Source organism: Oryza brachyantha, chromosome 6, assembly GCF_000231095.2.
Source record: "Oryza brachyantha chromosome 6, ObraRS2, whole genome shotgun sequence".
Lineage (NCBI taxonomy): Eukaryota > Viridiplantae > Streptophyta > Magnoliopsida > Poales > Poaceae > Oryza > Oryza brachyantha.
The window spans coordinates 5,521,656-5,533,375 of record NC_023168.2 but is presented as its reverse complement, the minus strand read 5'-3'; the positions used below and the strand labels follow the sequence as shown (position 1 = coordinate 5,533,375).

The following is an 11,720-nucleotide window of genomic DNA, read 5'->3' as shown; positions in this document are numbered from 1 at the left end:
ATCTTAATAAAACAAACGAAGGTACTAAGCTAAACACCTTGTATAGGCATTTGCTTGTGTCGGCTAACTAACGGGGCACTGCAGGCATGATTAGCAGGTGACCGACAGGTGTGCAATTGCTTTCGGCCCATCAGAGTGATCGAGTTTGCATGCACATTACTGTACTCGTGTTCATATACTTCTATGCGGCTCGTGAGACCCACACGGCGTCACGGAATATAATTTTGTGTGCATTATATTGAAGTGTGGAGGCCAATTATCACCATCATCTTTTTATCTATAATTATGCTTATAAGCCAAAATTTAAAATTTTAACTTTATATTTGGAGTTGATTTTGGATTTTTTTTATTGTAGTTTATTTTTCAGTCCTGGCTTTTAGATCGCTAAGACGGCATATATAAAATTTTTATTTACAAATTATTGTTTGTTTGCAAGTATGTATATTTGGTTTTTTAGTTTTCATTAGAAAGATAAAAGATAACCTCCTGTGTAGTTGAAAAAGCCTATATTTGGTGTCTGGTCTCGAACTCCATTTCAAGCCATCTGGCCAAATTTTGTGAGAGATGACGAGTTCTGCCTGGTTTTGGTGCTTAGCGAGAGAAATTAAATCCAAATATCTAACCTAGGTTGATTTCATTATCTGATGTGCATTAAATGCTACTCTCATCTAACCTAGGCCGCGTTCGGTGGCGGAGGGGTAAGTTATCTTATTCAACACGGAAAATAGAGTAATATATTAGTACATAATTAACTAATTATTAATTATTAAAAATATGAAATAGATTAATATGATTTTTTATAATAACTTTCCTATAGAAAATTTTTGCAAAAAATACATCGTTTAGTAGTTTGGGAAGCGTGCGCGTGAAAAACGAGAGAGCTAAGTTAACTTAGCTGTGTCGCCGAACGTGGCCCTAGGATAGTTTATAGACTATAATTTAAAGTTTTAAAACTTTTTCCACAAAGAAATATAATTAAAAAAACATGTTATCACCTCAAATGACCAATATACGACGAAATAAATGGCGGATGCAAGAGAGCAAAAATTCTTAATTGGGCTTACTTTGACGGGCCGAGTTGGGCCATAACAACAAGGCCTCAATAGATTTTTGGTGGGCCTACCGGGTTACTTCCACGTGGCGTCGAGAGAGCCCGTGAACTAGGGCTATAACTAGTGGGAGGAAGCAATGATTGGGCCTCTTCTCCAATAGCCCAAGAAGCCCACTTAGCTCCCGTCTCCCAAATCTCTCTCGCTCCTCTCGAGGCGGGAAAGGCTCTCCCGAACCTTCTAGAAGCTTCCGGAAGGGCGTCCCCGACTCCCCACCCGCCGCGCTTTCGCCTCTCTGCGATTCCGCTCTCCTCTCCGCCCTCTCCTGATGGCTGCGTCGGCGGCGGGCGGCGAGCCCCAGAAGCAGCTCCTCTCCATCATCCGCGACTTCGCCGCCGAGAAGTCCCACGGCGGTAAGCGAGTTCTTCCCCACCCCTCGCCTTCCCCTCGCCACGGTGGCCGCCGGTGAGGTAGGCTGATCCGTTTCGCCTCCGGCCGTTTGCAGAGCGGAGGGTGTCGGACCTGAAGCGGCGGCTGGACGACGTGCGGGCCGCCTCCGACGCGGCCGCGGCGGAGCTCGGGGCCGCGAAGCGCGCGCGGGAGGACGCGGAGCAGGATCTGCGGGGGAGCCAGGTGCAGGTCGCCATCGCCGCCGCGTCCGTCCAGGCGCTCGAGGTCTCGGTTTCTCTCCTCATCTCTCGATGGGAATCGATGAAGCTATCTCCTGTTCTCCCTCGATCATGGCCACTTCGCCTGATTCGGTTGGGTTTGTGTTGTGTCGGTGGGTTTAGGCGACGATCTCGCATCTGCAGGAGGAAATATCGAAGGAGGGATCTGATCTGGACGCGCTTAAGGTCAGAAACCTCGGGTTTCATCTACATACTGTAGTGTTCGCTATTGGAATTTGTTGTTTAGTGTGATGGGCTGATGTGTTTATGCTGGTTTGCATCATTGCAATTGGAAATGGTGGACGCGCTTTTGGTGCTTGATATGATATAATGTCTCGAAAAAGTGCAAGGCAGACATTGAGAGGTGAGTAGGGGAGCTTTGTTGGTTTCTCTGTTGCTGGTCCATTGATTGCATTTCGGTGGATAATTGTGTTGCAAACAGCTTAGACATGCAACCTTATTCTTGCAGAGATGAGTTTATCAACCAGATGAATCATTTAAACACAAAGATAAGGTATTAAATGTTTGTTCTTCCTGGTTGCCTGCAAATCCGTGAGGACTTCCACATGGTGTATTCCTGCACATTCGACCTGGTAGCCTGCTACAACGGATGCTGCATCTCTTGCTTCATTTACTTGACCCATGCTTGATACTCTCAAAAAATCCTTAGTACACTGCTAATCGATGATATTAACTCTAGCCTAGGGCTTGGTTGTGGACATCAAATTACCAATGGATGTACTTTCTTCATCACAAAATTCCAGATGTGCATGAATTAAGGAGCAGAGCACTGGAGAATAGCGATGCTAAATTTTTATTACTGTTATTTGTGCAATACAAATCACCATGATTAGGACTCCTTATCATGGAGGTTGACTACTTATGTGGAGGGATACTTACCAAGTTGACACCAGGTTGTTTTCTGTGCTACCGAACAATTAAACAGCACTGGTTTCCTGCTTGTTCATTTCATGTCCATTTACATTGCTTGATAGCTGAAATTTATCTTGGAAGATCCTCCTGTTTACTATCAAAAGAGACACTATATTCGTCTTGTGCAGGCAGTTTCAAAAGAACGTTTCTGTCGAATTAAAAGGAGAGAAGTGCTCTGAGCTGCCATCAGGAGAAGGTACGCAAGGCAAGGAGCTCATGGTGCATGCTTAACATTGATCCACAGTTTTGTTTGTATGTGTTTACAAGTACCGTTGCTGAGATGTTCAACTTGGTAGGCCAACATTTCATAGACAGGAGCGACATCATGGAGTCAGAAGATACTTTGAAAGGTTTAATCGACAAGGTGAACAATGCCAATGCTGAGGTGCACACGTTAGAAGAAGAGTATCAAAAAGATCTGCGCGATCATGATAAGGTTTATCTCTATTTGTGTTGTACATGCAAAGGAAGATGATGGTTTCAAATATCAATCACAGCTTACATTTGACAAAGCTAAACATATTTATTACTTTCTGGTATATGCATCTGCTGATAAATTGTTCTAACGTGGGTTTGGAACTAGTAACAGTTCTTTTTCAATTTTACTGTGCAATGCTAATGCTTGACAATCAGCAATATGTGTTATTAATTTATTGTGCCGATATAAATCAGAGAAGCTCCCTGTCTTCATTTGCAGGTTCGTCAGGAGTTGGCTGATATCCAGGCGAAGAGAGCTCTTATGGAGGCCGTGATGGGAGAGATGAAGCAACTGCAGGAGCTCGGAGAATATCCTTTTTCTCAGTTCTCCCAGTAGCTTCTGAACTCTTTAGATCTAGTTACATCAATCGTTACTTCCCTGAGCAAATCCGTGAGGTGTTTGGGCTGCCATTTCTCCAAGAATATGAACAAAAAAGGGTCGTCTTTAACTGAACGCAAGCGGACAGCCGAAATGGAGAAAGCGCACGCTTCACTTGCAGATGAGTTGCAGAGGCGGTACACGTGCCCTGGCTGTGGAGTCAACAACATGGTTGGGTTGGAGGAGGCGGCCAGCTGAAGAAGGGCCCTAGTTTCTGTGCATAGACAAGCTTCGACAGAGATGGGTGTGAATGGTTGCTGCTGAACGAGTTATGGGTCGAGTAATCTTCAGGTAAAAACTACGATTGTTCAGCTGAGAGCGTGCTGCTTGAGTAGCAGTGTGCGTTTGCCTTTCCCACATGATATGGATAGAAGGATGAGATAGGTATTGGCTGGTAAATGGTAAATGAAATATCACTAAAATGGTTTGCAGTTTGCATTAGGTTGAATCCTTGTGTTATCACACAAGCCCGTTCTTTTTAGCTGTTTGGGCTTAGTTACTCCCCCATTTTTCATTAGCATGCTTTTAAAGCTAAAATATATTTCGTGTGAAAACTTTTTTTTATATAGTAGTACTCCCTCCGTTTCATAACGTAAGATGTTTGACTTTTTTTGTTACAATGTTTGATCAAGTCTTATTTAAAAAATTATGAAAATATCATTTATTTTGCCAGCGACTTACTTTATTATCGAAATAACTTTAATCATTTTTTTATATTTATACAAAATTTTTAAATAAGATGAATAGTCAAACGTTACAACCAAAAAAGTCAAACATCTTACATTTAAACGGAGGTAGTAGTTTTCAAAAATTAAATAAATCTATTTCTCAATATTTTAATAATTAATACTCAATTACTCAATTAATAATATGCTAATCATGCCTTTTTACATGGCATCTTCGATTTTGTGCCTATTGTCAACACTTGTACTACTGCATGGTGCCTACTGGCTACAGCACTACAGCAAATGGCCTTAAAGTTGTTTTTGTCACCGCGGGCCTTTTCACCTCCCCGGCTTGATTATTGGTTGCCGTTTTGCATGTGATAACGATTTTTTGTAAACCCCGAGGAATGCACAAGAATTAGGCTTTTCTGAGAACCACCAGCCCCAGTTTCAGTTCGCAATAATGCATAAAACATGCCGTCAATACCCTATCCAAGAACAGTTCTGACTCTCATTTGCTTTCCTCCAATAGAGGGGCATCAAAACTACAAAATAGAATATTAAACTTCAGCATCGATTTTTTTCCTCCCTACATTCATAAGAAATGAAATGGTTCGCCAGCGCCAAAACTAATTCCCTAGTTCCCTACACACTATATTCGATACAACACTTCTCGTCATACTAAATAATGAGCCTCATTTTGAGGGGCACCGGCACAAAACTGCACCAAAATTTTACTTACAGCATCATGCATGAACTACGCTATGAAACGGAAAATAAATAAATAAAATGAATCATGAAGTTAGTTTCTCCAACGTCTGCAATAGTCTTACAGAATTCTGCATATTTCTGGATAAGAAATTGATCTCGTCATTGGCTTCTTGCCCGGAAAGATAACTCTCAACGGCTTTGACGTACCTAAACTCCGGTCCATACAAATGACAGGCACAAGCAGCCTTCGAAACCAGGAGCTTGCAATCACCTGTAACACAGGGAACACTTTTATCTGTATCCTGATCACATCACATGTCTAACGAAAACAGGGACTCACAAGCTAACCAAGAGTATAAAGCAAAGCCTGATGACATTTTATTGCATGACCCAATTGATCACAATGGAATATTTCACATCAAGGAATAAGCATGTACCTGTTACGGTTTCTGATGTACAAATGTTTTGACTGAAATGGTGGTTCATCCACCATCTGCACCGGACCTTCCATGTTTCTCTTGTGTGTTGTTCAAAAAAGACACAGGCGAAGTTACTAGAAGCAGTGAAGGTTCCATCTCCTTGCACGTTACATGACATACAATCCCCACAGTCAGTAGTCTGGTCAGAAAATAGCCGAAGGAAGCATGCAACAAGTTCCTCCCAGATGCAAAGTTTCCCATTGACAGAATCTAGATGTAAAGCTATCGCCTCAAGTAGTTGGATTGTATTATAATAACCTGGGGGAACCGACAAGAGGTGGTAAATCAGCGCTGAAGATCAAATAATAATGCAATCAAGTAGTAGAACACTCCAGAATATATTTATTCTCAGACAGAACCTTTTCTATGCAGTCTGATTAGCCTCTGCATTGAGTAGCTGCATGTAGGATCTCTTCTCAAAGCTTCATCATAGCAAGAAGAAATGGTTGACACTTGGTTTTGGTCAAAATATTCCAGCAATCTACCTCTCAATCTGCAGAGAAACAATTAAACTTCAGGTAATTAGTCTGCAAAGACTTTATGTTAACCAGGACAAAAAAACAGGAGATAGTATAGCACAAAGATGTAATCTGAAGCAGTAAACATTGAATGAGGAATGGGGTGAAAAAACTTATTTTACAAAATAACCAATAATATGGAATCTTAAACACCTGAAAGGAAGTTGTGTAGTTGAACTGTGGCAGATCTTCTCAAGCTCAGCAAGTGCATCTTTCAGTTTATCACCCAGCAGGAGAATCTGTTACACAACACAAGTAGCAAGATGAAATGTGTACAGCTAGATATACAAATTCAGAGAGAAAGGGCACAATTCAGAGAGAAAGGCATATTGACATATACAAATGTTACGCCTTTATGCCAGTTAGCTGGTAGGGATATTTGGTTCAGCTCAGGTTATCTGTATATACAAACATAATGCTTAATAAGTATCAGAATGAGATAGTGACAAACACCTGTATTAATGGCAATAAGGCTGCCATTATTGGTGGTGTTGAATAAAGAGCCACTCTCAGACATTTCTCTGCATCTTCATAGAATGCATTATATGTTGACTTGTACTTCCAATATGAATCAAAGCAAGCATTTGAAGCCCCATCAGAATGCTTTAGACGTAATGGCAACAAGCTTTTTTCCAATCCTTCAATATGAAAATGAAAGAGATCAAGAAACAAATAGAAAATAGCGTAAAGAATCTACAGGTTCAGTTTAACAATGTTAGAGCAGGTACAATAGCAAGCTATAAGCCAGTTATAAGCATATTTTAAAGAGATAAGAGGGGAGAGAGAAGGGAGATGGGCTATTAATTTGTAGCCAGCTGCACACGGCTCTAAGACAAAATGTGTATATGACATATGAGACCATGTATTGATATTTTGTAGGTAACTATTGTATGAATTAGCTATTAGATTGACTATAGATGAATTGAAGCTAGTAGTTGGCTATACTATTGAACTTGCTCTTAGTTAGTCTTAAACTAAATCTGACAGGAGGCCGTCATGCCTACATGTGGAGATACATTTCTAACACAACCTATACCTTAAAAAGGGTGTTTCATAGTTCAGAATTCTTTATCATAACAGACAACAACAGATAGGTATTGGATTCTAAATAATCCAGAAATATAGATCGGAATGAACAGCATCAGAGCCTCAAGGGACTGAGAAATGCTTCTGAATAAGTCAGACTGAGTTCTTGTTTATCAGTCAGCTTCCATGTCATCTGGGTTCTTTGTTTTTGGTTCTCTTGGATCTTTGGTCTCTGTAAATTCTCTTAATGAAATTCGGGTAGTCTATCTTCAGCCATCCTGGCAAAAAAATAATTCTGAATAATAAATGATTATTGCGTTGTGTGCTTAAATGTATAATCCAGTAATAACATGTGAACTAGTGCCCTCAGCACCAAAGAAAATTTTACTAACTGTGACATATACCTAGCATTGGTTCTCTGTGACAGCTCTATCAGGTTCCAGTCCAGTGTTTTGTGAGGAATGCTAACTAGCGACGCTCGCAAACAACAAGCTGGCGAACACTTCTCCACAGCTATGCAACCTAACATTGATTTATCTCCTCTTCCCTACATCCCAAGTGGTCCCACAGCCTACGCTGCTTCTTGCCTTCCTCTCTTCCTTAATTTGCTGTCCAATCTGATGGTGGCCCCCCACCTGATCAGGCAGTAGGCACTATTTCAACCAAGATTCCATAGAGATGGTTGGTCACTTACTAACTTCTGTTCTTAGTGGCAAACAATCATGGTCTTGAACACCATGCAAAACCACAGACATGCGCATCTTAATTTGAGCCATTTTGTGCATGTACCTCCTTTTATTTTTTACTTTCAACTGATAAAGTTTTAATCTAACATTGTAACAAAACTTTCTGATTAGAAACTTCATTAGATAATTCTAATTAGAATTTTTCAAGAATGTAAAAACAATCTACTTGCTTTCCAAATTTTCTATTGAAACAACATAGTCCAATCAGATCTCAAAAATTTTTTAAAAAATCTACAAGTTTCTCTACTTGCTTCATACCCAACTAGTAAAAACCTTAAACTCATTTTACTGAAAAACTTGGTAGCCAAATTAATTCTGTCATGGGCATAACAATAACTAACCAGAAAAATATTAAAAAATTTCTAAGCTTGCTGAACTAGCTTGAGCATTATGCCCAAGACTCCAAAGTCCAGTCTTGCAGGTGTGGGTCCAGAAGCTACCTGGCACAGCCTCACGGGAGACTATTATTATGGTGGATCCCTTCTCTAGCATGTAAACACTATGGAACACCAAAAGTGTTGTGTGCAGATGAGGTTGCAGCACATTTAGCGCTTTAGTATATTTCTAGTTTGTATATTAGACATTATACAACTATACAAGGCTATGACTACAATAATACTTAGTAAAAAAGTGTTTGATGAAGTATCGAATAAAAAAAACATAACGGAACTTACCACAAGTAGGACTATTGGAGGCATTGAAAAATACACTTTGAAAATCTGTATCGACATTTTTTTCATTCACTTGTGATCCAAGTGAACCAGTTTCCTCTGTAGAATGAACAAAACCAGGTTTCTTGGGAATCTTCCTTTGTGTGTCTATGTTCCCATTATTGATAGAACTTTGTGAAGAGCAACCATCAAAACTAGAATCACTATCAATGCTACAATTGTCATCTGAACTATCTTGCTGACCATTTTCATCACAGCCATGTGTTGCCGTTGAAACTGTGCATGATTGACCGTAAACATCAAAATCCTCAAGTTGCATATCTTTAGGCAAGCCAGAGTACCATTTGTCATATGATATTAGTCCATGTATAAGATTTACAGTTGGCTCTGTCTGTAGACCATCCATAGCAATAAGACTGAAAACAAAAACAAAATGCAACAAAGTTCTCACATTATACTCAATAGTGAAAGTACATGTCAGATGGGAAGCAACAGCTGGAAAAAAAAAGCAAAGAGAAGCAATACTAGAAAAACACAAAAGTTACCCAAAAGCTTTGGCACTTAAGAAGTATCTCAGCCACAGCACTAAGGGGCACAAGCCTTTTAAAATGTGCACATGTGTATTTAAAGACATTTGTAATTCATTAATTATTGACAGTATGCAGGAACTAAAAAAAAAGATAAGATACATTTGACAATTAACAAGCTGTCACATGCTTGATAATCTTTGCAAACCATAATTTCATTAGAGATGCTAACATATATTTGGTTCCATAAAACTAATTAAGAAGGGAATATGAAGTAGGTTTTTAACCAAACACTTTGAAATGCCATATCCACAACACAACAGATCAATAAGTAAAAGGGACACCAAAAAGTAGACAGAGCAAACAGTTCACCTACATTCTTGTTGTGTTGTATGCATTGTCGATGTTACCTTGTGAAAGATAAAAGAGAGCCAGTTCAAGTTTAACCAAGTGTTTCTGTCAAATAGATCAACAGGGTTAGACAGATAGCAAAACATTAATGATGATCTTCCGTACATTTACATTTAATGAAACATTAAATAAAAGTCAGCAAGGAACCATATTACAATAAAATATTTTATTCAGGTGATGACATGATCTTATTAATCAGATAATGTATAAGCAGTTAGTATTACATGTCAATGCTTTTTATCCCCTGATTTCCAATTTTGTCACAGTACAGGTGGACAGCTAACTGCCGCTTACATAAGGGCCAAACTAACAATACAATGAAAAGATGACCTAACTAAAAATGCACACAACACTATCTATTTCCCCAAATCTACAGAATGAATCCAAAAACACAAGGAAAATACAGGAATTGATGTGTAACTCTGCACCCAACAGGATTGTCAAATACCAAAAAAATTAGATAATGGCGCTGGGATCAAATATGAAAGATATGGAGAAGTAAAAAATGAAATCCAGAGCAAAAACGCTATTTAGAAAATGGTATTCCCTCTGTCCAGAAATATAAGGAGATGTAGAATTTCAGATTTGTCAAGAAATATAAGGACATCCCCCCTACTTCCTCATCTCACCTACTTCCCCATTTCAACCAATCACAGCCATCCATCACCTCAACCTTAATCTCTTCAAAAACTCCACATGTCCTTATAATCTTGGATGAAGGAAGTGTTCAAGTGCTCGCTTTCAAGGTTGGAGGATGTAAAGGAATATGTCAAATAAGTTCAGTTTCCAATTCTCCCTTTAATCTTAACCCACATGTTCTACAAAAGATTCTTAAAAACATCTGGTTATAGTAAGCTAGATCAACGATGGGACCTGTGGCATAAATAAGTGAAATTGGCAGTCAGATTTCAGAGGGATAGGTAGTTATGTTAGCAACCAGCTATTGCCAGCCAACAGGGATAGTAGCATCAGGTTCAAATAGTGGGGCCAACACCAAGCTAATAGCTTTTCATAGCCCCCAAGAAAAAAAATTGAGGGGCGGCAACAAGTGTAACTTCCAAATTTAACCATAGTAGCATCAGGTAATGAGTTAATAATGACAATAACAGAATTACATGCGGTAGTCGGTACACTTAACAGCATGATTTGAAACTTACATTTGCACAAGTGAGTAACCAACCTAGCCTTCGCACCCAAACATCATACAGCTTCAGCGTCCTGAGGTAGTAGCGACTCCTGGCACCTAGCTTCATACCACCGTTCTCAAAGTGCCGCCTATGGATCTCCATGCCGACCTTCCATTCAGCATTTCCCCCAAATTAGAGAACACATAATCGATCCATCCAAATTGATGCTACATAGATTTCAACCAGGCAGGCACGCTCTGCTTACCGCGAACACGCTGCGCAACTCCTCGAAGGATTCCGGGTACCGGGTGCCGGCGACGAGCGCGGAGAAGGGCCCGGCCGCGTCGCGCCACCGGTGCGCGCGGACGAGCTCGTGGAGGATTCGGGAGAGGCGGCGGCGGTTGGCCCAGAGGGTAGGGGGCTCCGCCCGCGCAGGCCTCGAGGGTTGGAAGTTGTCATCTACCCTGACCACCTCCCTGCGGATATCCCGGTCGCCACCGGCGTCGGCGTCCGCGGCAGCCCCTGCCTCGCCCTCGGCCTCGGCCTCGGCCTCGCCGTCGGGTTCGACCTTGACGGCGGTGGGCAAGGACGGCGGAGTCAGCCCGGGCAGCACGCTCGACTTCCCCTCGAAGAAGTCGCGCCTCGAGCTCCCCGACGGGACGGTCTGCGGCGTGACGAGTAGGTGGGCTGGGGTTGGGGTTGCGGCGGGCGAGAGGTGGTCGCGGCGGCGTCTCTTACGCGACGACGGGAGGGGCGTGTGGTCCTCGTCGACGAGCTCTCTCTTGACGGGGACGACGGGCGAGGGAGATGGGGAGAACGTCGGCCGCGCCATGGGGCGTGCGGCGGCGGCGGCTCACCGCCTGGCCGCGGCGCGAGGGTTTTTGGGGGCTGGCCCCGATTTTCTATTTTCGGAATTTTGTGGGACGGGAAGCTAAAAGGTGTTGGATTGAGCGAACAACGTTGTTGGGTGGGCCGGCCCAAGGCTGAGTTTGAGAGGGTGGCATAATGATTTGCCCGTTTTTTTTTTCTTGATAAATTGATCCTTTTACAAACTTATTTTAAAATTTGTTTCCGATAAAAACTTCATCCAAAAACAGTTCGTCGGGTACGTACTACGATACAGCGCCACCTCCCTTGGCGCTGACCTCCGGGTCGACCACCTCATCGCCCAGCTGGCCCTCTGCGTCGTCGGCTGCTGCAACAAGCTCAACGCCGGGTTACGTTGCCGACGGATACGCGCACGCGCGGGGCATCGGCGCATGCACCGGCCGTCACATTCACGGTCGGCGGCGTCAGCGTCCTCAACGCCATCGCCGGCGCCTACAGCGAGAAC

At 42.0% G+C, this 11,720-nt stretch overlaps 2 protein-coding genes across 2 annotated transcripts; one reads left to right on the top strand and one right to left on the bottom strand.

Annotated features, from left to right (window-relative positions):
• Positions 1-1,377: 1,377 nt before the first annotated feature.
• LOC102716509 lies at positions 1,378-4,004 on the top strand. Its single transcript, XM_040525554.1, has 9 exons — positions 1,378-1,462; positions 1,555-1,724; positions 1,841-1,903; positions 2,062-2,081; positions 2,187-2,231; positions 2,779-2,846; positions 2,947-3,086; positions 3,348-3,436; positions 3,587-4,004. Exons 1-9 carry the CDS (start codon positions 1,378-1,380, stop codon positions 3,702-3,704), a joined length of 798 nt encoding a protein of 265 aa, XP_040381488.1. The 3' UTR covers positions 3,705-4,004.
• Positions 4,005-4,470: 466 nt separating this feature from the next.
• Positions 4,471-11,279, bottom strand: LOC102716225. The gene is made up of 9 exons (XM_006656775.3): positions 10,653-11,279; positions 10,418-10,555; positions 9,226-9,305; positions 8,326-8,738; positions 6,333-6,517; positions 6,033-6,118; positions 5,721-5,854; positions 5,320-5,619; positions 4,471-5,153 (listed from the first exon to the last, which is right to left on the bottom strand). Exons 1-9 carry the CDS (start codon positions 11,217-11,219, stop codon positions 4,966-4,968), a joined length of 2,091 nt encoding a protein of 696 aa, XP_006656838.1. The 5' UTR covers positions 11,220-11,279; the 3' UTR covers positions 4,471-4,965.
• Positions 11,280-11,720: the final 441 nt, after the last annotated feature.

Excerpts from the sequence above, each read along its gene's own strand:
- LOC102716509 (XM_040525554.1), top strand. The coding sequence starts at position 1,378 with ATGGCTGCGTCGGCGGCGGGCGGCGAGCCCCAGAAGCAGCTCCTCTCC. Across the intron at positions 1,463-1,554 it reads CGCCGAGAAGTCCCACGGCG|AGCGGAGGGTGTCGGACCTG; the intron begins GTAAGCGAGTTC and ends GGCCGTTTGCAG. Across the intron at positions 1,904-2,061 it reads CTGATCTGGACGCGCTTAAG|TGCAAGGCAGACATTGAGAG; the intron begins GTCAGAAACCTC and ends GTCTCGAAAAAG.
- LOC102716225 (XM_006656775.3), bottom strand. The coding sequence starts at position 11,219 with ATGGCGCGGCCGACGTTCTCCCCATCTCCCTCGCCCGTCGTCCCCGTC. Across the intron at positions 6,518-8,325 it reads CTCCAATAGTCCTACTTGTG|GATTGGAAAAAAGCTTGTTG; the intron begins GTAAGTTCCGTT and ends TTCATATTGAAG. Across the intron at positions 5,620-5,720 it reads AATCAGACTGCATAGAAAAG|GTTATTATAATACAATCCAA; the intron begins GTTCTGTCTGAG and ends CGGTTCCCCCAG.